At 38.5% G+C, this 24,532-nt stretch overlaps 1 protein-coding gene across 1 annotated transcript in view; it reads right to left on the bottom strand.

The window, feature by feature from the left end:
* Window positions 1-325: 325 nt before the first annotated feature.
* The window catches only part of LOC108755742 (leucine-rich repeat-containing protein 7), an 86,613-nt gene continuing 62,406 nt past the window's right edge, over window positions 326-24,532 (bottom strand). The window contains exons 2-3 of the mRNA XM_018498954.1: window positions 4,943-5,163; window positions 326-2,069 (exon numbers count right to left, since the gene is read on the bottom strand). Coding sequence (XP_018354456.1) covers window positions 1,215-2,069; window positions 4,943-5,163 — 1,076 coding nt within the window. The 3' untranslated portion in view covers window positions 326-1,214. The remainder of the gene's footprint in view (window positions 2,070-4,942; window positions 5,164-24,532) is intronic.

Raw genomic sequence — 24,532 nt, 5'->3', positions numbered from 1 at the left:
ATAGTTATATACATTATGAAGTATAAGTACGAATTACATATAACTTAACTTTATAATAATTACGGTAACCTATGTATCCACATAATGGAAATGTTTCAGAAAGACAGAAAGAAAAAAACTAATTTCAAGAAATAAGATTGCATAAATTTTGTTAGTCTACTACGATGTAATATTGTATACAGTGGATATTTTTATAAATAAATACACATAAAATCTTATCTATTCTTAGCTTACATAAGAAATAAATAAAAATGCCATCATACAAAATTGTAAAATAAGTGAGAAAAAGAGACAGAGAGGATACTGACAAAAAATAAAATCAATATCATATAATTGGATAAAAGAATCTACTTTGATGTCGCAATATCCTTTGAAAGAAAACTCTTCGTTAAGTACCGTGCAATAAATGTTACCCTTCGCATTGCTATTATATTGACAAAAGCATGATAATGAGCGCGACCGATTTCCAAGATTTGTTCGATCAAAATCAAAATCGGCAGTTTTTATCGTCGCAAAGAGTATAATGAGATGAATATATTCGTTCAAAACACGCAGAGTTCTTGAAAATCCATCACATTCACATAGATCTTATATGTATATATTGTAACCATTATATATATATATATATGTGAACACAATATAGAACATTTACACATTTTATAAGTTAACGCGTTTATATCTTGTAAGCATAGTCTTCACCAAGTTCCGTTGGCTACTTTCGATGGCTGCGCTTCTCTTCGGAGTTTTAAGTAATCTAATTACTTAAGTAAAATCTAATCACATTTCGCTCGATATCTTGGATGGTAACGAATTTGTATTATATTGTTCATGCTTTATGAGGCTAGGTGTATATCTCACTTCTTCTGAAAACTTGTAATATCTTCAAAAATGGCAGTCACGCCAGAAGAATTCAAACTATAATCTCACATTTATTGAACATGCGAATGTAAATGTATACTAATGATCAGATACAAACTGTTAGGCACGTATCTGTCGATATATCCAATTAAATTCTCTCTCTGAATCCGTTGATTAAACTCTCAATAAATACCAACAGGTATCTCAAATATTTTGAACATCGTTAATTTTTTTTTTCTTTTTTCAAAGCCGATAACTCCTTAACTTTCCTTTCCTCGCGGTATAAAGCTGTACTCCTCTCGGCATCGACACAGGATTCTCTACAATTTTTATTGTTGTACGTTTCGGCGATTATTTCACGAATTACCGGTTGTCAAATTGCTATTTAGTAACTCTGTGTTGGCGTTGTTCGCTGCTAATTGCTGTTGTTCTTTTTGCTTCCTGCGTCGCCTGCGATTCCGCTTGTGCACGCAGCACAGCACCATGAAGACGATGAAGAGGAATCCCGAAACGCACGTGACTACCAGTATCCAGGCTGAGCGGGCCTTTTCAGTCTCCACCTTCTGCTGTATGATGCTCGAACACTGGTTAAACAATTCGTACGTTCGATTGCTGAATTGCAAATTGGTCAGGTCGTTGCAATCCTTGGTTGTGATTTTCGAGTTGGTGCAATTGAAGAAATTAGGCTTCATCTTGATCTGACGTAGCTTCACCCAGGCATTCAACGTCTCACATTCGCAACCATTCGCTGCGCTGTTGAACTTGATTATGTTCTGCGAGAGATCGAGCAACTTCAGTGAGCAGAACGGCGCTAGGTCCTCGGTATCGACCGAGGTGATCAGATTCTCGGACACGTTGAGGGTGCCAAGGGTCGGCTGAGGGCCGATATACGGGATCTTGGTAAGCTTATTCCTGGACAACTGTAACAGCCTGATGGGCGAGGTAACTTCCATCTTGAACACTGAGTCGGTAAACTTGTTGTTACCGAGGTAAAGAGTGCGGAGATACGGCAGTTGGAAGAGGCTCTTCGGCAGAGTGTCGCAACCGTTTTTTGAAAGATCTAGCACTTCCAGATACTTCTGTTTGGCAAAGGCTCCTTCCTCGATGTTTTGGATAAAATTGTCACCCAGATAGATATAAGCTAAGCTTTCGTAAGGGGTCAGACTATCGTTCGTCAACTCCCTCAATCGATTCACGGTAACATCCAATACCTGTATAACAGAAATTTCCATGAAATATATATATATATTAATCAAGCAAGATATGTACATAAAAAGATTAAAAAACAGGAAGACATATATATGTTTATAAAAAGATGATTCTCTATGTATAAAATAAAAGTATACATCGTTCAATTGAATTGGATTGGAAAACGTTAAAATCTTATATAATTTCAATATTCAGTAATATCAGAGTTTAAGTAATAGGTACATTAATTATTATAACGAAAAAATAATAAATAGTATACACACACACGCGCGCGCGCGCGTGTGTGTGTGTGTATGTGTAAGAATAAAATAAACAAAAATATTATCTTAATATCTCTTTTCTAAAAGACACGCAGTGTGTTTCTTAAATCAAGATTATCATACTATTCAGGTCATTTATCAGATTTCTGTTAGTCGTTTCGAGATAAAAAAAATGGTAATTCCGTTGGACGGAAAGGGGTCGGAATTTATCAATAAGATCTTTGTTTCCGTAAAGATGCACTTGTCAGATTAGTTGGTCGACGAGAAGAATTAATGGCGTAGCTAACTCAATAATACAAGGACGCGAGATATTAGGTCGACGGATAATGATTTCTTTGACGCAGACTCTTGATATGTAAACTCTCAATAAGGAGATATACGAATCTTTCAATGCCTTTTATTTATACATTAATTTAATAAACCTCGCATGCAACTTTTTGCTTGTTACAGAGTTTCGGTATCGATCGTACTGATCTGCAAAATTTACAAGTCTTGCAGCGTCTCATTAATCATGAATGATTAATTTATTTATTTCATATAATTATGAGAGAAAGAGAGAATATTAGATATTTTCAACAATATTAGATATTTTCACAACTTCTATTAAGATGAAATAGATTTTAAATTAATTGGAAAATGGGCTACTTATTCTTGATGCTTTATTTATTGAGAGAGAGAAAATTTCCAAATTTGAACTGCTTATAAGATAAACAATATGAGATAAAATCTACTTTATTTCTTCCTTGTTTCATTTGAGAGACATTTGTAAACACCCTGGGATATTTAAAAGGATCATCTTCTGTTAACATTTACATTGTGCAGACTTAACTTCGAAATTAGTATGTCTGGTATTTCTGCGAACGCGTCCATTAAATTCAACGTACGAGTTAGCTTTGTCGATTGAATGTATAAACAGCTCTTTATGCGCGTTAATTCATATATGTGGTTGCACAGATTTACATGTAATTCTCACAAGTGCACATTTAATGGCGAATTTTTCAACGTACATTAATGTTTCCTTTAATAACAATTTGATAAAGTGAATGATTCAACGAGTCAAAAAAAAAAAAAAAAAAAAAAAAGAATTCTATTAAGACAAGTTTTGTTTAAAATTGAACGAAAAATAAGAGGTTGTTACTGAAATAGATACCAGAAAATCTTTTATAAGATTATCAAGTTAAATTTCTATTTATACAAAAAATTATTATATTTATCGACATGAAGTGTGGCTTGAAGAAAGCTCAATCGGAGCTCAGGTCGAAGAAAATTTGCAATGAAATTGGCTCTCGGTTGCTCATCCGGTACGAAAGATCAAACGTTAGAGTATCGATAATATTTCTGCCCGACTAAATTTTCTCAAGTGTATTGCGAAACGCATCCATCCTCGTGACCCTGGACAACCCAATCTCCGGATTTAGCATGTCTGGAGTTTTGCCTGGGATTCATCGAGAGGGGCAAGTTTACCAGCCAAAGTACGAAAGTATAGTAGTAGACGAGGATTTGCGGTCGTATCGGACGGGCAATTGAAGGAAGAAAAAGAAAAAAAATAGCGGACATGGGTATGGAAAACGGTGAAAAGATTTAACCTCCGGAAAGGGGTTATGCATGCAAAAATATTTCGTTAGATTATAGCTACAAAGGTTCGCGTTGTGATACGCGTAGAAATACCCGACGGGAGAAAGTGATTAATTATTCGCATATAAAGTCGTTAACAATGTACGAATTAAAGGGCTCAAAGATAGATTTATCATCGCTTTAATATTAACATAAAGCGCGTAATGTATTATTACTGCAAAAGAAATATCGTAAAAAGTAAAGCAGTGATCAACAAAGGCGTCTCCGAAAAGGTATCAACAAGTATATACGTTTTATCGTCGACATTGATAAAGCGAAACTTCTGTAATGCTATTATGAAGTACGCGTTACAAGACAGCGCACGCGTTAACCTGCTGGGACATCAATCCGTCTCGCAAGTCAGTCTTGTGCATCCTTTGTAAACTAAGGTTACCAGATTTACCTCCTTTGATGTAAACAACGTGAAATAAACAAGAGAGCAAACGGGAACACTTAATATTCCAAAAACTCTATTTTCTTTAGCAGTTATAACTAATTCTATTTTATTTAATATGAGTAATTAAGATATAGAATAAGAATTGTTACAATAAGAGATAATAAAAGGTATAACGACTGCACGGAAAGAAACTTGGACAGTTAAAAAATTTGAAAATAATCATAAATTATCTTAATTATTAACTCTTATTACATATCTCAATCCTTATTGTTGGAACTACCTCTTTTGTACATTTTTCATTGGAAACTTTTTACATTAAGCGTTTTGCTTAATATTATCTTTCGCGTAGTATAAAACTAAATAAAAAAAAAAAAAAAGAGAAGATAAAGAACGGAGAGAAATAAAAGACTGCTATAATTTTTAATATAGTTTAACGTAAACTCTTTTGTTAGTTTCTATTTTATACGAATTATTGTACAAACAACAAAGAGAAGATACTCGATGTATACTGCAACTTTTGATTCGTACAAAAATGCGTAACTATATTTATTATATTCAATAACGTAGAAACAGATTGATTTACGGTATTTATCGATAATCTTACCTGTATGTCATTCTTTAGATTCGTCGGGATATCATGCAACTCCAACTTCGAGCAGGATGCTTCCAGCATTGAGTAGGCCCTGTTGTATCGGCATTTCTTCATAGAAGTGTCCCGATCGACGACCTGCGTGGGACCCGGCGAACCTAATACTAGAACATCCGGTACCGTGGCCACGACGAAGCCCAGCAATAGAAAACCATTAAAAACAAGGATGCTCATGTCTGCAACAGAAACAGAAACGTACGCTTGAACTTTGCCCAAATCAAAACCTGGATAATCGTTTTGTTGAATGCACGAGGTGGAATCATTGGTTGCTCTCCATTTTACGTACAAGTGAAACTGAATTTAACGCTTGCTGAGTATTTTATACTCAGATTAATGACACCATTATTCGCTTACTTTGGTAAAAGGTTACTATGTGGCAACCATAGATTCATAACCTCACTTTGAAATGAATTCACGAAACTCACTAATGCCCATATCAGATTATTTGCTCTGCAAGTCGACCAATCACATTGAATCAATCTTATGAGTCTTAAAGCTTGCTGAGTATTTTATACTCAGATTAATGACACCATTATTCGCTTACTTTGGTAAAAGGTTACTATATACGTGGCAACCATAGATTCATAACCTCACTTCGAAATGAATTCACGAAACTCACTAATGCCCATATCAGATTATTTGCTCTGCAAGTCGACCAATCACATTGAATCAAGTCTTATGAGTCAGAGTTGACAGTCAGCTTGTAGAATCGGTAGTCTGATACGGGCTTGAAGCACACCTTCTCGATCTTGTGCAGATTGTAGATAAAAATTCGTCCGAATCTCAGTTGTCAGAGTGCAAAAGGAAACGTGCATTCAACTGGGTTATGACGTCACAAATGAGAATTATCTGCGATGACCAGTCATATTGAGTCCTTGCTTCGTATTGTGTGTCACGGTATATTAAATTATATAAAAACCATCATTTTTTTCACCATCTTCTTCAATCTATATATAATTTCTTCCATTTTAATCCGAAAGATTCGTTTTAGCAAGGCGATGGGCAGCTTGCGAAGCGGTTAAAGGAAGTTGATTAGCAACCCGCGAGATAGCTTTGAAAAAATTGTGGAAACTTTTCCAATCGCTCGTATCTCCCCGGTAACGTCCATTTACGTTACTCCGGTATTTCCGTAGCTTAATTAAGTATCCTGTGAGATGAAAAAGGAAAGCGAAATGCGAGAGAGAGAGAGAGAGAGAGAGATATCACTTTGAAATCGTAATAGCTCCAGCTACCGGAGCGCCAGCGCGTCTATTTGCGTTCGCTCGTTAGATGCTTTTCATGTTCGGAGGGCGGTGTCATAATTCCGATATAAGCATCGTTTTCGGCCGAATTCGATCCGACAAATGCAGGCGAATTTTCGCATCTATTACACGGGATGCATCTCACCCGGTGTGTGTCGCTGACGAGATGCGATTGCGAGAGAGCTGACCTCTTATATAGCCGGTTAAACTGTCAGTCGAAATAGCTGACCGCCCATCCGGTCCGCTCACGAATTTCCAGGCGACTCCAACTTTGGCGGGTGGAGAGAGAAAATTTCGACCGTGTAAATTTTCGTACTTTGACAGCGGAGCGAAATTACGAAGGGAAGAGGAGGGTTAGGCAGAAAAGTTAACGAGGCTTCCCCGCTTCTATTACGTTTCCCGCATTCCTGGCTTGATGTAAAGGCATAAAACGTGGCAAAAGAGAAACGGCTGCCGAAAACGTCATCGCGTTCGTTATCGCGATCGATCGCCCGTTTATCCGGATCAAATTGCTCTTACATCAGATGTTAATGTAATACACAGAGAGCATTTTACAAAGTGGAGAAACTGAAGGAATATCGGATCGGTAATTGCTCGCGCGATATCCTCCGCAACACAGATGAGACGTAACTTTAGTATTTCTAAAATATCTTTGTTGAAGGCAGTAAGACGTAAGTAAATAGTAGTTCAAATCCAAAATGTTGATTTGCTTACGTCACGCTGTTTAAGTTTTTCTTTTTTTTTTTTTTTGGTGTGCCATATCGTTTGCATTTTTTTGCAGGTTGCGCCTAACAAAAGTTGAACGCGTCGGACATCTGAATAGAATTTTATTGTATTATTACGATATTTTTGCACGTTTACTGTTCTACTTGTAGAATATTGTAAGATCTTAATCTGAGAGTCCCGTAAGAAACTTCCTTTTTTTTTTATTATCGTGTGACACTTCGTGTACTACATTGAGAATATTTCGCCCTTGTTCGCTCCACCGCTAAGCGCCTCGTTCCGCGAAGGATGCAGCCGTTGCGGATTTTTATCGCGGGATTTATTGCGCATTTCGATGAGATAAAAATTTCATGGCGCTCTGCTCCCCCGAGGCTGGATATTATAGCGGGGAACTCGGCTTCTCTCAACCATAATTAAAATTAAATTGCAGTTAGCTAAGACGAAAGTGCTCTCTTCGCCAAAGCCGAAAGCTTAATAGCATTGCATAGGATGTACGGAGGAACAGGAGAAAGGGAGATGATGCGCCTGCACGTTGTAGTTCGTCGTTTGTGTAAAGGACGATGAGAACTTCACCGACTTCCGTATCTTACGCTCATTTGCCTGCATTTGAAAACGTTATTAATACAAATTGGAACAGCCAGTCTCCCTCCCCCCCTCTCTCTCTCTCTCTCTCTCTGCAAAACTTACAACCGATATATCTCCCAATACAGCATCTTGATAATCAAACTTACTCCACTCCGTAACAGCGTTGTCCCCTTCTTCCATCCATTCCCCTTCGGTTTATGTGAAGAGAATTATGAGTCTATTAGTTCTGGAATTAATTTGATAATTTTACGGGATATTTCTTGCTTAATTGGCTGTCCGTATTAGTTTCGTAAATCATACGAAATAATTCGGACGTATTTTAAAAGTATTGGCGAAATTACATTGATGACTGACACATGTACTTTAATTTTTTCAGTTTATAAAAACATTCTAAAAATTCTACGTAAGAAAAATTAATTATTAAAAATATGTATTAGAAACATTTTGAATAACGTATATTACATTACAAAGTACTGTACGCAAAAAAAAAAAATGTTGAAATACTCATCATATATATAAGAAAACTATTTTTACGCAATGTTTTTATCGAGAAATGCAAAGAGAGATTTTGAATCCTTCTTCCTTTATGGAATATTCCTGTTTGCAGATACTTCCTTCTTCGTGAAAGATCTTGATAAAAATATTGATGTAATATCACGAGAAAGCGCTTGAAAGCATTCGAAAGAGAGCATTTTCATTGATCATTCAATAATACCGCTTCGAAAGTTGAAAACACGGAACGTGCTTTATTTACGGATTGTTACAAAGCCATTGTTTTTAGCCAACACGTTGACTAAATATCCCTATTAATTTATTATTTTATATCCACTTTTGATGATTCGTGAATAATATATTCACAACGATAATACGTTTCACGCTGGTAGTGTGACGAGTTGAGCGCTTCCATTTCAATCAGCAACGAGAGCAAACACAATTTAAAAGTACATTTTGCAATAGGAATATAGCTCGTTAAAGCATGAACAAGAGTCCAAATGACTGAGTCGGATGTAATATCGCGAAAAATATCTGGAATATATCGTTACACGAAAATTGATTAATAACGAGTTTAAAAAAATTTTTTTTTTTCAAATTGTTTATAACAAAATCTTACAGATTTGAAAAATTATTGTAAAATAATTAACAATTCATAAAACAGATTACTATAACTGAAACAATAATTTTTATAAAATTTGTAAAAATCCAACATTAATTTTCACAAAGTTAAGAGAACAATTTTTTCCCCTTCTAATCTGACAGTCATGTAGTTCTAACTGGTTTAACATTTATTCCAATTTTCTAAAATTTCTATAAACGTGTCGATATTATTAAGAACGTTATATATATATATATATAGTTTACGCACAAATTAATTATTGTAAAATTTCTATTATTAAAAATTCGTCAAGATGTCAAGAAACGTCATTCATTACTCTCGCGATAAATTCATTTCAACTTGTTTACTTATTCAATGATTATATATTATTTTCAGCTGTTTTATTCAATTTATCATTCATTTATTGCGCTTTCTGGGAATTCCTTCAAGCGGCAATTTTAACTTCTGGAGGAAATGAACTATTCCCGCGTGAGGCGAATAATCGAAGGATAAATTTTCCGCGAAACTCTCTCGTGCAGCTTTGTCGATGCCACGAGATTCGGAAGTCGATGCTATCGACAATGAAACGGTATACTGTTCACTGACGTGAGCGGGGAGCTTATTTCCGGTGCGTACGCGGGAATCGAGGGGAAGGGGGAGCGGTGGAGAGATCCGTTTACAAGATGCCGTGATTCACGGTACGTACAGTTTGCAAGTTTTGAAAGAAGACGACACGGTGTTTATTGTGCCAAGATCTGATGAACTGCAGAGGCAGTGTGGTGAGTTTCAACCAGCCGTCAGAGCTTATCGGCTCCGAATATCGGCTCCATACGTTGCTGTTAATATTCGCATGAGAGGTCAGGTGAACTCTCTACACATCACGTCTGTAACACGTGTGTCAAATTTCGGACGTTTGCAGAACACGTGTCCCATTTCAAAAGAGACTCACATGGACGAGTCATCGCAAATGAAGAGAGGAAAAAAAAAAGCTTTTATTAAGAGAAATTTTATTAAGATAAAAAAAAACGCGACATCAAAGGATATTCATATATTAATAATTCGTTATTGAAAGGAATGACTAGCAGTTAAATTAATTAATGTTTAAGCGTTCTTTAAAATAATTTCCGTATATACGAAGTGCTGCACGAAGGTTCTTTTTTTTAAGTCTTTAATACATCGTACGTCGTAGACGCTATAAGCTTTTGTATAAAGAGAGATTAATGATTATTAGAGCTCTTTGTTGCGAAAATATTGGTATCATATTATAATATATCGGTGAAAGAAGCCCTCGTTAAAATTCAACCAGCGAAATATCCTGCGTGGAATTTTTGTTTTAATTATTTTTTACCGGTTGAAGGGGATATCATGAATTCTTGACAATTTTTAGCTACGGAGATTCGCTATAACAAAGAGACGAATAAAACTATTCCGTCGAGAAAGAACGACGGGCAGACGTGCAGGACTTACGGCCGCGAACATACATATATCAAGCTTCGCTGCATAAGTAATTACGTTTCATGTTAAAATTTGCTAAATTTCCTCGTCAGACGGGATGTTCTCGCAATGAGACTAAAAGTCGGAAGAAAGACTGGCGGGACACGCACACATTGCGAAAAGTAAATGTTTTATCTCAACGTGAGCGGAAAGAAAAAGGGCTCTGCGAGGAGAGACGGAAATTTCATTTACATCTTAATGGGATTCAATTATTGTCTCTCTCTCTCCCTTTAATCCAGTCTTCAGCTCTTCCGGAAGTCGGACGGATTTTCGATTTCATAAGCGGCCGCCACCCCGGTCTAAATGCGATTTTACGTCGTGTGATTTTGTAACGCAGCGCGCGAAGCCGTCTGTCCGTCGGCGCTTTCGACGGGAAGCCGTTTTCGTGGTTGAAGATAGGGGTATACCAAAATAGAGCGTGTTATCGGTGCGGTGCATGTAGCACGACATTACGCGATATACAGCAACAGGTCTGCGCAATGTTACGGAAAGTGGGTTTGGTCGGCCGGTGGGTCGGTCGGTCGGTCGAGAAGGCGGCAGCCAACGGTGTTAAGCATGTTTATTCACGACGCGTGAGTTCGATTGGCGGAGTCGCCGGTTACGCCCGCGGTTAATTAATTGGCTCGGCCGTCTCGGCGAATGCCTACTAGCGATCTCAATTGAAATCAAGCGATGAGTTAGCTTATTTCCCAATCGGAAAGAGTAACGCCTTTTAACGCGGGGGACGGGAGGCAAGTGCCGGCCCACATTACCATTTTCGATACTCTGACCAATAATAATTCAAACGACATCGGAAATAATAATACGGGCCAATTGGAAATTTATTATATTATATCATACATGTATTCATTATGTACATAGTTGCTTGAGCTACGCACGGAATACAAATACATAATTTATGCGCACGTAGTTTGCACAATATAAACCTGTGCATATTGGAGTATCAGCTGTTCGGAATTTATGGATCATATTCTAAGTTATAATTATGAGCCATTTGGTGTTTCTGTGGAATTACATAGGGAAGACAAAAGACGCTTTTCATCGCGTTATGTTAGCAATTCCGCGTTGAGTACAATTAAATGTAACGTATACGTTTAGAGATAGAAATGTAATACATAATACGAAAAATAATGCAAGAACGTTGAAAGATTTGATGATAATTATATAATAACATGTAATAATTCATTAAAGTGTATACAATAATAAATTATTGCAATTCAATAAATGATGAGTCCACCAGCAGCGAGCGTGAACGTAATTTTTTTTCAAGGGGGGATTTGCTGATCGACATTTTGCTGATCGACGAGCAAGTCGACGATTGTGAATTTTCAATCTGGTTTAAACGGAATTTTCGAAAGAATCGCCAAACAGTTATGAACAATTCAGAATTCATGAAAAATTCAGATTTTTCCCTTAATAAATGAAGGCGTCGAGAGCTAACTCTTTATTGCAGTGACGTCCAATATCGTTCGCCGCTCGCCACATGTGGCGAATAGGTTATTGTACGACACTATATCCTGGGCAAAACAAACGGCCGTATTGTATTCCGGTGTCTGTGGACCATTTAATCGATGCGTATCTTTCCCTCAATAATGGAGGTTAATTAATTTTAATGACGCAATCAACGACGGTCTACAAATTATGATCAAATAATAACAATCCTTTTTAGGTCGATTCATATTTTTGTCGTACCTCATACATTTTACATTCCGGCTACATTTACGCACCACTCTATAATTCTCTAACTACATGTATGTTTAACAATATTTGTCATATAATATTTATTCCCCTTTTCAAAGTGCAATCAAAATGCACCTTCCCCCCTCCCTCCTCCCCCCGATACGTCAATCAGGAAATTGCATTTAATGGCGACCTATTACGATAATGAATTGGAAATACAAATCCAGAGCGTGATGCAATCGTCGATAAACTGCTGGTTTTTTTATTCAACGCGAGTGAAAGAGCGCTCGAGAGAGAAAAAGAGAGAGAGAGAGAGAGAGAGAGAGAGAGAAAGAAGAGCCAAAAAACTCATATCCACAATTTCCAGAATCGATATTTACCGTCGACCGTCGTCGCTTTATTAAGCCTATGCGTCTCACGCGCGTTTTTTACGACTAGTTTATGGCAAACAGGTCAGATACAATTCGTAAACAGCGTGCTACTGCAATTTCCCACGTACCGCCTCCGTGCACACTCTGTTAAATCAATATAGAGGCTTCAGCATTCATACGTATGCACTGTTCGTGCTTTACATCGAAAAAAAAAAAAAAAAAAAAAAAAAATATATGTATATGGATCTCCCGCGGATCCTATCGCTGATCAATGAATAGCTAGTGGGAATTAACGAGCGAAAATGTAATTAATTACGGGATTAGAATCGACGACGAGAGACGTAATAGTACCTCTTTAGTCTTCAAAAGAACTCATTTTCACGAGTCATCTCATTATGCTCGCCATCGTCGAGCTCAATCGGGATTTTCAAGTGCGAGTTGTATTATCGATCGTAGTTTCTTCAGTTTCTAAAGCGAAATGATGCTCCGGTTTACATGAGTAAGAGTGCCCCTTTTATCTACCAGAAACGACGCAACAAAAGGGCAATTAGATATCGCTATCGACATCTAATCCTATCGACGTGGAAATTTCATCGAAACGCATCGGTCGCTAAATAATTCGTTGTCGATTGACGCCCGGAAAATTGTATCGCACAAAGCAAGCGGAAATCAATGCGCAATGGAAATACGCCCATTCTAATCCAATGGCGAAATCGACAATAACGTTTGATTTTTTTGTAGATCGGATGTAGCTTCTGCCTCAAAGGTAATACAAATTGGGTTTTTCAAAACAGCGAGAAATATGAAATTGATAGCTTTAACCCCCCCTCGACGATGTAAAAGGCGCTTGGAAGGGTAAAGAATCTAAAATTTTATGAAATCCCCGCAAAACAAGTTTTTCATTAAAATAATCCAAGGGAAGCAGAAAACACACAACAGCGGCTGCGCCGCGCGCATTTTGCTATCGCATCGTCGCGTAATGGCGAATTCTTTGGTTAATTTAGAATCGACTTTTCCTCGGTGAAAATATCGAGGCACCGATATTTTAAAAGAAGTAAGGGATTTTCGAAGAGCGAACTAAAAGTTTCAGGCATGCAGCCTTAATTTGAACGCTGCATTTCTTCTGAATTCTTCAAATTATAACACTAAACATCTTATTAATTGCTAAATAAAAAGAACTATTTTGCTCAAGTATTTAAAAATGTAGTTAGCTATATACGAGTATACGGATCTAAAAACAATTGTGTTTCGCACCAGCAAAATAATTACATAGGAATCTCAAGTATAACGAGCAAAAACGTTTCGGCATTCCAGTAACGAATTTGAGTGTCCTACATTAAAAAATATCTATGAAATGTCGAGTGGCGTAAAACTTCAGCCAAATATCCAATTAATATAATAAAAAATAATTTTTCCTTTTTCCCCAAAAATATATTTCTTAAATTACATTATCAAACGTAATAATACAGTAACATAATATAACGATATAATTTGATAATAATTATTAACAAATATTTCGAAAATATATGAATTTTGGTAGTCTAACAAAATTATTTCTTAATTCTACATCCAGCTAAATTTTTAGGTGCTTTGAGCTGAACCGCCCCTTTTTCCGCGTCGATCGCAGCGTTTTTGTTTAATTAGAATTTAATGGAAACCAAATACAGCCTCGTCGTCCATATTCGCATTAAAAATCCCTTTCCGTCGCAATCGATCGCAGCCCGTAAACAATTTACGTCACGACTTGGGATCAAGATACATCTACTATGGGACACTGTGTGCGATCTCGATGTGACGATATAGTAGATATCGTGCGTCATTCGAGGTTCGATCGGCAGAAGTAATAAAAGCTTATACGCGGCCTTTGAGGTGCGTTTCGCAGAGTTACCCTCGTCCCCGAGAAGCGTCCGATTGAAGGCTTTGATCTGTGCACGGTACACATCGTACATACGTGCTCTCGCATCTTGATTTCCGTATATACGATTGCGTACGCGCTGCGAGCGTTATTGCAGCCCGCGGGGAATTGCGCCATCGAGCGAAATTCTTACAGCGATCGATTCGATTGGGGGACCGCTCGTTTTGATTACCAGTAGTAAATCGATGAAGCCCTTAGCATGAATCGTACGGGTATCCTCCACCGACTGAGATCGCAAGAACGTCTGTGGCCCCAAAATTTCTCTCTCTCTCCCTCCCTCTCTCTCTCTCTCTCTGAATATCTTCTGTGCTAATCTCGCGGGTTTCACCGGACGGCGATAATAGTCGATGTTGGAAGTTGTTCCGCATGGGGCGCTCTGGTGCTTTACCATTAAAACTTCACCGATCTATTGCTCGCCGATATTATTCGATAGCTCATTATCGTAAGCCCGATATCCGCGATACATAGAGCAAGTTTACAAATGCGTATCTGGTACCTTTTAGAAGCACAATGCTCGGTAACATCTACGTATCTAACGGACGATATTTAACACGTCGGAGATTATGATGGACACGATGAAAGAGATAAAGTGCTCCCCCGTCGGTTTTATTTAACGAAGAATAGAGAAGGAGCTTTTTATCAATTAACCTCGAAAAAGTACGCACGCATTTACGTGTTCGACGAAGGATATGTATGGGCGCAGCGTGTGAGTATTGTAGAGAAAGAGGTTTAAAAAGGGTGCGCGCGATAGGAGACGTCAAACGAGAGACGCATATTCATTATTCCAAGCACATTTATTCACCCGTTAATTCACATCAACCCCCCCTGCCCCTCCCCCTCCCCCGAGGTGTCGAAAACGAGATACGTCATACGAAATAGACGAGTTGCTAAACCGATAGAATGGAATACAAACAGGCGGTATTTCCGCACGTATGCCTTTCCAGATTGACTTTAAATACATTTCAACTGGTATTAACTGTTGCGAAAATTTTAAAATATACGACACGCTTTTATCGTACATCGCGCATGCATGTTATTTGACAAATAAAGGGTGTCCCAAAATTAACGCAAGATTTGAATTAAATAGAAAACACAGTTTTTAGTCTTTTGATTATTATTTTTTTATTGAATCATAAAGTACATAGGATAGGGTTATTTGTGGAATAACACATCGGGCAAATGGCCTCCACGGCTTTGCATGCACATACGCACTCGTTTGTCGAAATTTTCCATGACCATTTTGCATAAATGTGGCTGAATTTCGTTGATGCAGCGTTGAATCTCCTCCTTTAATGCACGGGTGGTTGTGGGCTTGTTGACATAGACCTGTGATTTCAAATAACCCCATAAAAAGAAATCTAATGGTGTTAAATCACACGATCTAGGGGGCAATTTTGGCGATTAACAAAGCCATCAAGGTGAAAATGTGCTTCATCGCTTAGGATGATTTTGCTCGAAAAATCAGCATCCATTTGTTGATGTTCAATAATCCATTTTCACGCTCCATTTTCACTAACCCTAAACTGTCAGCTGTTAAATTGTTTTTTTTTTGGGTTGCCAACACTTTACTGCACAAATGGCGGCAAATTCAAATCTTGCGTTAATTTTGGGACACCCTTTATATCGTAATATTAGTCGAAATAACGTCATCACCCACCATTCAGTCGCTCCATTCAGGATTCTGAAATTGTTACTTAGCCTTTAAAAGATAAGATCATTCCGTCATAATTCAATATATCATTCTCTCTCCTTCCCTTCTTCTCGCTTACTTACGTTTTATGGTTTACAAGATGCGATATCGTGTAAATCGTTTCCGAGATTAATTCTGCCACAAATACCGAATAATGTCAGAAGATATGAATACAAGGTAACCGGTGCATTGCATGTAACACTGGCGTGTAAAACAGGATAACCGAGTAAATGCGAGGCATAGATGCAGCGCTTGTCGGTTCGTGCCGACGTATTATACAATACACAACCTTCTCCCCCCTCCCTCCCCTCCTCCCCCCACGCACCCCCCCCTTTCTCTCGCCCATCTCTTCGAAGCGTGTTGCACCGATTTACGTCAGTTTAATTCGCCGAGGTTCATTTCGACGTTGAAGAATTACAGCGCCGGGATTTTAATGCACGCAAGCGTCGTGTTGGCCTGCTCGCTCGCGTGCAACATACCAACCCCCCCCCCATCCCCCCCGACGCGCCAATGTTTTTAATCTCTAAATTACGCGGTCGAATCGCTCAATTAAAGCTCCTCCCGCTCGTCCTAGTTTTCTCCCCTCCGGTGCCGCACGGTCGAGTGCTTTCATGAAATAGCGCGCAAAAAAGTCCCGCGAGACAACGCGAATCCAATAGAGGGAATCGGCTCTCTCCCGCGGGAGAGCACAATCTAGATTACTCTGATACCTCGCGCGAGCGCGCCCAAGCCAGATCTATAAAAGTGACGTTGTACCGAATTTCTGCCCGGGCGCATTAAAAATATGGTCTCGCGGAGGATCCCTTTTCGAGTTTTTTTTTCCGACGAGCGGCGAATCTCCCTCGTGAATCTCTCTCGCGTGAGTCTCTCTGGCCGGCAAAGAGATGAGGAAACTTCCGATTAGCCTCGTTCTCCGTCAACTTTCGGTAAGATGGATATTAATTTATTACGCGCTCTCTAGAAAGATATCGCCGTCTCGAGAAAGTCGCTAGAAAAAAAGAACTCGATACAAATTGTATTACATTGGAACGGATTTTATAATGAGTATTAAAAGAAAAGAAAATATTGTGCAAACAGGAGGCGAAAAAAAGTGTACTGGCGTATGCGTGAAAAAAGGGATTGATAAATTTATGCAGATTACGGATAAAAAGAGAGAAAGAAAGCCGCTGTGATTGCGAGTATATTTATACTAAGCAGATAGGCAGTGTAGTTAGAACGAGTGAGATAGTACACCGAGAGAAATGTTTTTGTATATGAATAACAATTTGGTTGATATGTAAATTACATAAACTTTCTCCAATTCTTCCTTCCTCATTTATTCTCGCCGGTCCAATATGAATTAAAATTGTTAAGAACTTTCTTATTTTTAATTTAAAAATTACGTCGTTCCGCAATTAAAAAATTTCGTCGGAATAATTGAATTTTTATTAAAATTACACAATTTTTTTAATTAAAGAAAAATAAGAAAATTTTTTGTAATTTACATATCAACCGGATTATGGTTATTCGTACGAAACATTTCTCTCAATGTACGAGTCAAGATAAAGTGGCGTATATTTAAAAAAAAAAAAAAAAAAGACAGTACACGTAATCTTCTTTCTCATTCTTATTTCGACGAAATCGCTCGTGACCTGACTTTGTGACACGGAAGGACCTTCGTACAGTCCCGGGCGATTAAAACGCATCAGGATTTCTATTCCGCAAATGCTACAACTTCCGCGAATTCTTCCCTGCGTGACGTCACAATTTCCTTTCTGAAATTTCCCGGAGATTTCACCGATCTTAACGGGAAATTTTTCCGTAGCGCAAACGGACGGCTCACGCCGGTGAGACGCGAGTATTTCACGTATCCCGCCGGGTAATAAATTCTTAATCGCGCAAATGCGCGTGTAATACTCCCCGAACGGATATTATTCTCGAATCAACTGAAAAGCGAGCCTCGAATGCTAATTCCGGTTGATTCCGTGCCGAACGACGGGAGTGCTTTCTCGATTGCGAGTCGCCCGGGTGTAAATTACACTCCACGCGGCCATTCCCCGAGCTAATGCACTTGGACAGGATCTTTAGGTACAGAGAGCGTTAGATACCCTCCCTAAGAAGTTTCCAGACCGACCCCTTCATCACTAACAACAGGCAATCGGGTCTCCGTGCATAAAGCTTAGCACCGCTGCAGCGCTGTGTGCGGTAACGGTCGCAAGCGTGCAAATTCTTAGCTCGCTGCAATCTTATTTAACCGTTCGCTCGAACTCGGCGAATTAATTGGAGCGTCGCATCGCAAGTGCCTGGATAGTCCGGCGCTGCGACTGCTTCAATATATACATTTCATCGCGCGCGCGACTGATTAAACGCGCTATTTTAATTAGTCATGTCGACAGTTAGGAAAAACTAATCTAAACAGTTTCTCGATGCCTGATGGGATAAAGCGTTTCATTAGCGAGCGCCTTTCCTCTTTCCACCTTCTTTTTTTCCCTTCTTTCTTTTATCGAGAATCAGGAAGGGAAATTTAAACAGCGGCGCTTTGTAAAACACCCCGCTACTTACATTAAAAAACAAAAAAAAAAAGAATAAAAAATTAAGTAAAATAAACGTTCGGTAAAGGTGATCTATTTAATTAAAGCGCAATCATTAACGTAAATTGTGCTCGCTCTCGAGTAAATTCCTTTACCGATAGTTCATTAAACTTTTTAATCTTTCCGATTTTATACAAGAAATAATTTCTGCCCGTCGCCGCTTTTATTCCTCCCCCCCCATTTCTTCTACGAGTTTTCTTATTACAGAAATAATCTCGCCGGCTGCCGCGCGTTATGCGGTACTGCTTACGAAAAAAAGGAAATACATAAAAAAAAAAAAAAGGAAAGACAATCGATTTGTAGTTTTTTGCAACGATATTCTTTCGGTATCTCGCAATGTCGCGCCAATTTATTCTGCAACATCGATTATATTATAAGAAAACGTCGCGCAGCGGTGCTGCTCAAATAATATTTTTGTAAATTTTTATCATGCAAATAACACGGTACAACGAATACAACGAAATTCTTAATTAAATATCTAAATCTAGTCTTATTATTTATCGAACGACTGTATCCTCTAACAATAATTAATATTATGACAGTAAAACTATGATATTCGAAAAATTAATTTTTTTAGTCTTTTTCATATGTGTGATTTAACGAAAAAGATTTCCGCAGAAATTAAATTTTTAACTCAATTTCTCTAAAAGATAAAATTTATACATATACCTTCATATACATTTAAAAAAAAAAAAAATGTTCGTTCATTAAATTTTACTCGGGCATTATCCGACTGTGTGTGTTCTCCATAGTTTTCTTATAATTTCACAGAAAAGATTTAAAATTCAATTTCTCTGAAAATAAATTTATATACATCGTCATATATTTTGAAAAACTATTCGTTCGTTAAATTTCACTCGTGAAACGCCCGGCTGCCCTCTCTCTGTATCTGACAATAAAACCTTATATATAATATTTACTTACATTTCAAAGCAATCTGGCGCGATGGAAGAGATCCAAGAAATATCCGCGCTATCAGAAATCATTCACGCAATTTCATCCGAATTGTGCAAGCTGAGATATGTGAAGGTACAAGGAACTTGTGCGATTTGTGCGACCCGTAAGTACTGTGCTACAATGCGTTTCACAGATTTCAATCGTCAAACGTGAAAATCTAGTGGATCCTCGATATCCCGTGGAGCCTTCGCTTCGGTGGATCTACGTTTGCTTTAAGCGCACTACTTTAAGCGCACTGATGTCTGCCCGAGGCGTGGCGGCGGCGAGACGAGGACGAGGGAGGGGAGCGAGAACTTTCGACAGAAACCAATTACCTCCGGAGAAGCGCTGATTTTACGCGAGACTGGCTTTACCGCGTCTCCGGCTGTCAAGCCGAAAGGCGGAAGAAGCGCGGAGGACCGCCGCTCGCGCGAAGCGGAAGGCTAAGCGGTGCGATTTTAAGCACGCCCACCCTCCATCCCCCGTAGCGGTCGGCGACGCTATACCGCTCGTCGAATAAAACAAGCGCGACCTAAGACGGGCGGGAAGGGAACCTTCATCCAGAAATAACGGCGCTCTCTCGGCACGGCCGTTTCATCGTCGGAAACGAAAATACCTGCGGGACATCGTACGAACGGCGCACAATAGTGCGCGCGGTGGACTTTCGCGAACGAGGACTGCGACCCTCTCCTCCCATCTCCTCTCTTTCCGTTCGTCCTCTCGCAGCTTCCGCTTCCGCCTACGTAACGCGTCAATGAGCGCGAGCGCAACGCGAATTCGCAAATCGGGATTTTTTTTTTTTTTCCGCCACAGCTTACCTTTGACGCGCGACGGTGCACGTATCCCGTACCGCGGGATTTTTATCTGCCTCTTGTTAACCCTTGCTGTTATCCGCGCACCAGGTGACGCACGTTCGAGGTTTTCTCTCGATCGGTGGAACATTTGATTTATTGAATTTTTTTCAAATACACACGGAGAGGAAATTGCGGCGAGCCGCGGTTGCGGAAAAATCACGTTCGACTTACCTCAATCGTTACCGTAGACGTGGAAAGAGACAAATCGATTAATGTAACTGTCAGAGTAACCGCGAAATACCCCCCGCGATTACAAGCGATTACAATAATAATAATGTTGAATTTACAGTATTCCTCACTTTCCAAGTTTACAACGCGTTCACGTAATATCTCGCTGTAACAGTTTCGTAATAAAAGCTTGATGCATCGCGGTAATATTTTTATGCGTTACGCGATTTGCGAATGCAACCGTGAAATTGTAATTGGCAATTTATCAAATTAATTTTCGCGCGTTTGCAAAATAATGTTAAAAATGATTTCATTATTTCTCATAATAATCCCATTTTTCCCACTTTACGTACACACACACACACATATATATGTATATATATAAAATATAATATAAAATGATGCAGGACCCTCTATTCGTGAAATATAACGTCAGATACATAACGCAAAACCTGATATCACAAGCGCGCAGTGTGTGCTTTGCGACGCGTCATTTGTACCTCTTCCTTATTATCCACCTTGTAATATGAATGTACCATCGTAATGCTTTTGAAACATAATTTGTTTGGGTAAAAGAACACGAGATCTCCCTTCTGTCATGTTCTCGCATTATTTTGAAAAAGACATTTTTTTACTTTTGGACTCGCCCATTGAATACAACACGGCGGACGGCACTTAGAAATATTAAATGTAAACGCGAGAGTTTTCCCCGTATCGCCGCCTCATCACTATTTAAACGTAAACCATTTCTAGAAATCCATGCAAGTTTCTCATTGTGCCCTCGACGCGGTCCAGTTGCGCTCAATAAACTATGAGCTCCGGCTAACTAACTCTTCAAGTCACAAAATGTAATTCGGTCGTTAATAACTGAACATTTCGGCACATCTCGCGAGACCAACGGCAACGTTCGAGAAAATCAGCGCTGCTCGAGAGGAAAAGTAATATTTTATAGGAATACATTTTAGAAAGACTTTTCAGATTTGTCTCGTTGCGCGGGGGTTTTCGACCCCGCTGGGAAATACATGCCGCTCCACAGAAGGGATCGGACGATGACGCACGATTGTGTGCCGACATTCTATGGTACATGCACTCCATTTGGCGCTCACTGCGCTCGCGAGGATTATTTGTCCTTGTTTAAGACTCGATAAACAACGAGGATAAAATCATTCCACGAGCTTACGGAGCGTCAACTGGAAACGCACAGCAGATAGAGCTTTGATTGCGCCCACGCTCCAGATTTCCATGGCAATTGGGCAAGTTGGCCGTATCCCCCGGCCGCTGTTGCGTCTGTTTCTCCTAAACGCTTTTTCATAGTTTCCCCGCGCACGGATAGCTCGCCGAACTCTCTTCTCTCTCGGCAAACTCTCGCCGTATTCACCTCTCAGCACTGTTCGGGGTATCTCTCTAAGCTCGGGAATACTCCGCGATGTTGCGGCATTGGATTTCGAAAGCTCCCTATTTATTCGTCCGCCAGGAGCCCCGTCCGACCGGTGGAGGAGGGCTGCTTTTGCGGCCGCAGCGACGCATTCCGTTTTACACGTGGGAACCGCTCCGCGAAAGATATTTAATAAGCCCCGCTTTGCGACCCGGAAGCAATTAATCATCAATGATACTGAATCGATAACGGGACCGAGACCGCGCAACGCGGCGTGCGCTATATCGACGCGATTAATTCATGTTAATTTATTAATAAAGTCGAATAATGCGCCCGGCGAAGTACCGCGTTTGCGCGAATCGACCACGCCGCTTTTGAATTCATTATAACAGCTAGCGTTCACGTAATATACGACAGATCCTCCCACGCGTGCACAGAGAGGGGATTATTTAAATTTAATTAATCCCAGGCTTTTGCTTACTGACTCACTTTAATTAATCCTTGGTGCGCGAACACGATTATCTTGGTGGTGAACGATTGAAAACTATGAATTCCTGAATTATGAATCCGAAGAAGTCATAAATGCGGTCGAATCGTATATGCAATTGGACCTAAATAAGACTAGTTGTATCATTGATTATTCGATACTAAAATTTGCCAAACTTACAGACGTGAATAATATATATATATATATATAATATATACAATGTTACGTAAATCTAATTTAATAGCACATGAACATTTTGGTAATAATGAAATATGCCTCGAATTACGATATCTGTAGAATGTTCCTGAATTAATTGGCTAAATTTTGCAGGCGTAGGCATTAACAAATTTCAAGGTAATTCCATTCCAAACGTTTGGGAATACTTTTCCACAATCGCTGAATTTTCATCATTTAATTGAATAGTTTCAGGCTTGTTTATTAAAACGTTTAATAATTAAATTAATGAAAAGTAAGAAATCAGAAAATGAGGATATCGATCTCAATCTGTTTTTCTACTACGGAAAATGAATATTAAAAATTTATAATGTAATACATATATTGTAATTTAATAAGGTAAACTCTAAATTTCTCACCAAGAATCACCGGTCATGTGCATTCGCTAAATAAGTCTTCTTTATTCATACAATACAAACTTAACATTCCAAGATTCCACGACACTAGTTTTACCATAGCGGCTCTTCCGAATAGAATATTCCATGAAAATTGTCCCAGGTGGAATCTGTCAGACTTTGAAAATGCTTTATTCACGTGGTTTTAAACGAAGACTTTATGTGAAAGCAGATCCGATTCGAGACACAGCAATAGGGGGAGACTGGGACTAATAAATACTGTAGAGGCAAACTAACCGAATCTTTAAAAACATACCTCTGGAGACACGCGTAAACGTGTCTGAGCATAGCAATGACAATGCGATATCTCGACGCGGATGATACATCTTGTTGGAAAGTTGTGAGATATTTTTTTCGAAAAATAAATAAATATCTTTACTCTTAAACTTTTTGTTTAAGAGTCACATATAGTTATCTGAGGTGTTAAATTTCTATTTAGATTGTAAATGTAGTTCTTACTTTAAAAAGTCCAATAGTGCACTTTTACTTATCTGTCTTTGTATTCGTATACCGTAAATGTTTTGAAAAATTGGAACAAATAGGGCTATTAAGCAAACCTTATCCTTTTGATAAAATATATTATGGTATATTTAAAATATATTATACTTTAATTTAATTATCTTATAGTCACAGCATATCGTGTGTCATCTTAGAGCCGATTGACACAGAAGAGAAACTGTGTTTCCGTTTTCGTGTTTTCATATAAATCATCAGTTTCCATTTATTATGAAAACATTGGATAGTCAAATATATAATGTAATAATTGGATTAAAATTTTTCAATCAGTCTCTTAGTTTTGTTTTAAAAAATTCAAAACTAAAAAGGCGATCCATTAGCTCTAGTCTCTTCTAACCTGGAGCTGTAATAACATTTTGTGAAAAGTGATGAAACCGACTAAGGGATCTGTTCAAGGGGGGAAAAAAATGCAAGATTAAAATGCGGGTTAAATGACGAGGAAAATCACGGCCCTACAATCTTCTCAGTTCTAGATCGTGCGAGCAGCTGACGCGAGTTCCGCTATCGTACAATACACACACACACACATATACATAAAACATGGACACAGAACACATACAACATACACGAAGAGGCAGATATTTTCAGAGTAAACATTTCGTTCTTTCGCGGTGGCCCATAGGCGATTATTCGACGATGTAGACTTCGTAAGCTCTTCGCTTGAGAAAATAAAGCGTTAGCGAAGTGGATTCTCTCCTTGCGCACCGATATTAACTTCCTCGGTTAAAAAAAAGATTCAGTAGTCGATATACACACGCGGTCGTTCTTCCTCACCGCGAAAAGTAACGTTTCTTTACGTTTCGAGGCGAAAGTAAATTTCGCTTGGTATTATGTCTGTACTGCTAAAGTCGATTAGTATGTATGATATATTTTGGTGTCAAGTGAATTATTTCAAAATACTTTTTGCCAGGAACAATGTAACGTTATTACAGTCTCGCGGATTTTTCGTGAGAATATACACTGGCGAAACATATTACAAAATTATTACGACTGCCATGTGTGTGCAATTTTCGCATACGCAACGAATTTTTAACTTAAATAATAATGTATTTTTTTAATTGCTATATTAAAAAATATACTTATTACTATAGTAAAAATTTAATTATTTTCATACTTATTATATTAAAAAATATACTTATATTTTTACTAAATTCTGTAAAAAATCATAATAAGATAAGAGGAATATAATATAATTTAATAAATTATTTAATTTATATT

The sequence above is a fragment of the Trachymyrmex septentrionalis genome, unplaced genomic scaffold (assembly GCF_001594115.1).
Source record: "Trachymyrmex septentrionalis isolate Tsep2-gDNA-1 unplaced genomic scaffold, Tsep1.0 scaffold9, whole genome shotgun sequence".
Taxonomy (NCBI): Eukaryota; Metazoa; Arthropoda; class Insecta; order Hymenoptera; family Formicidae; genus Trachymyrmex; species Trachymyrmex septentrionalis.
This window is presented reverse-complemented; position numbering and strand designations above follow the sequence as displayed.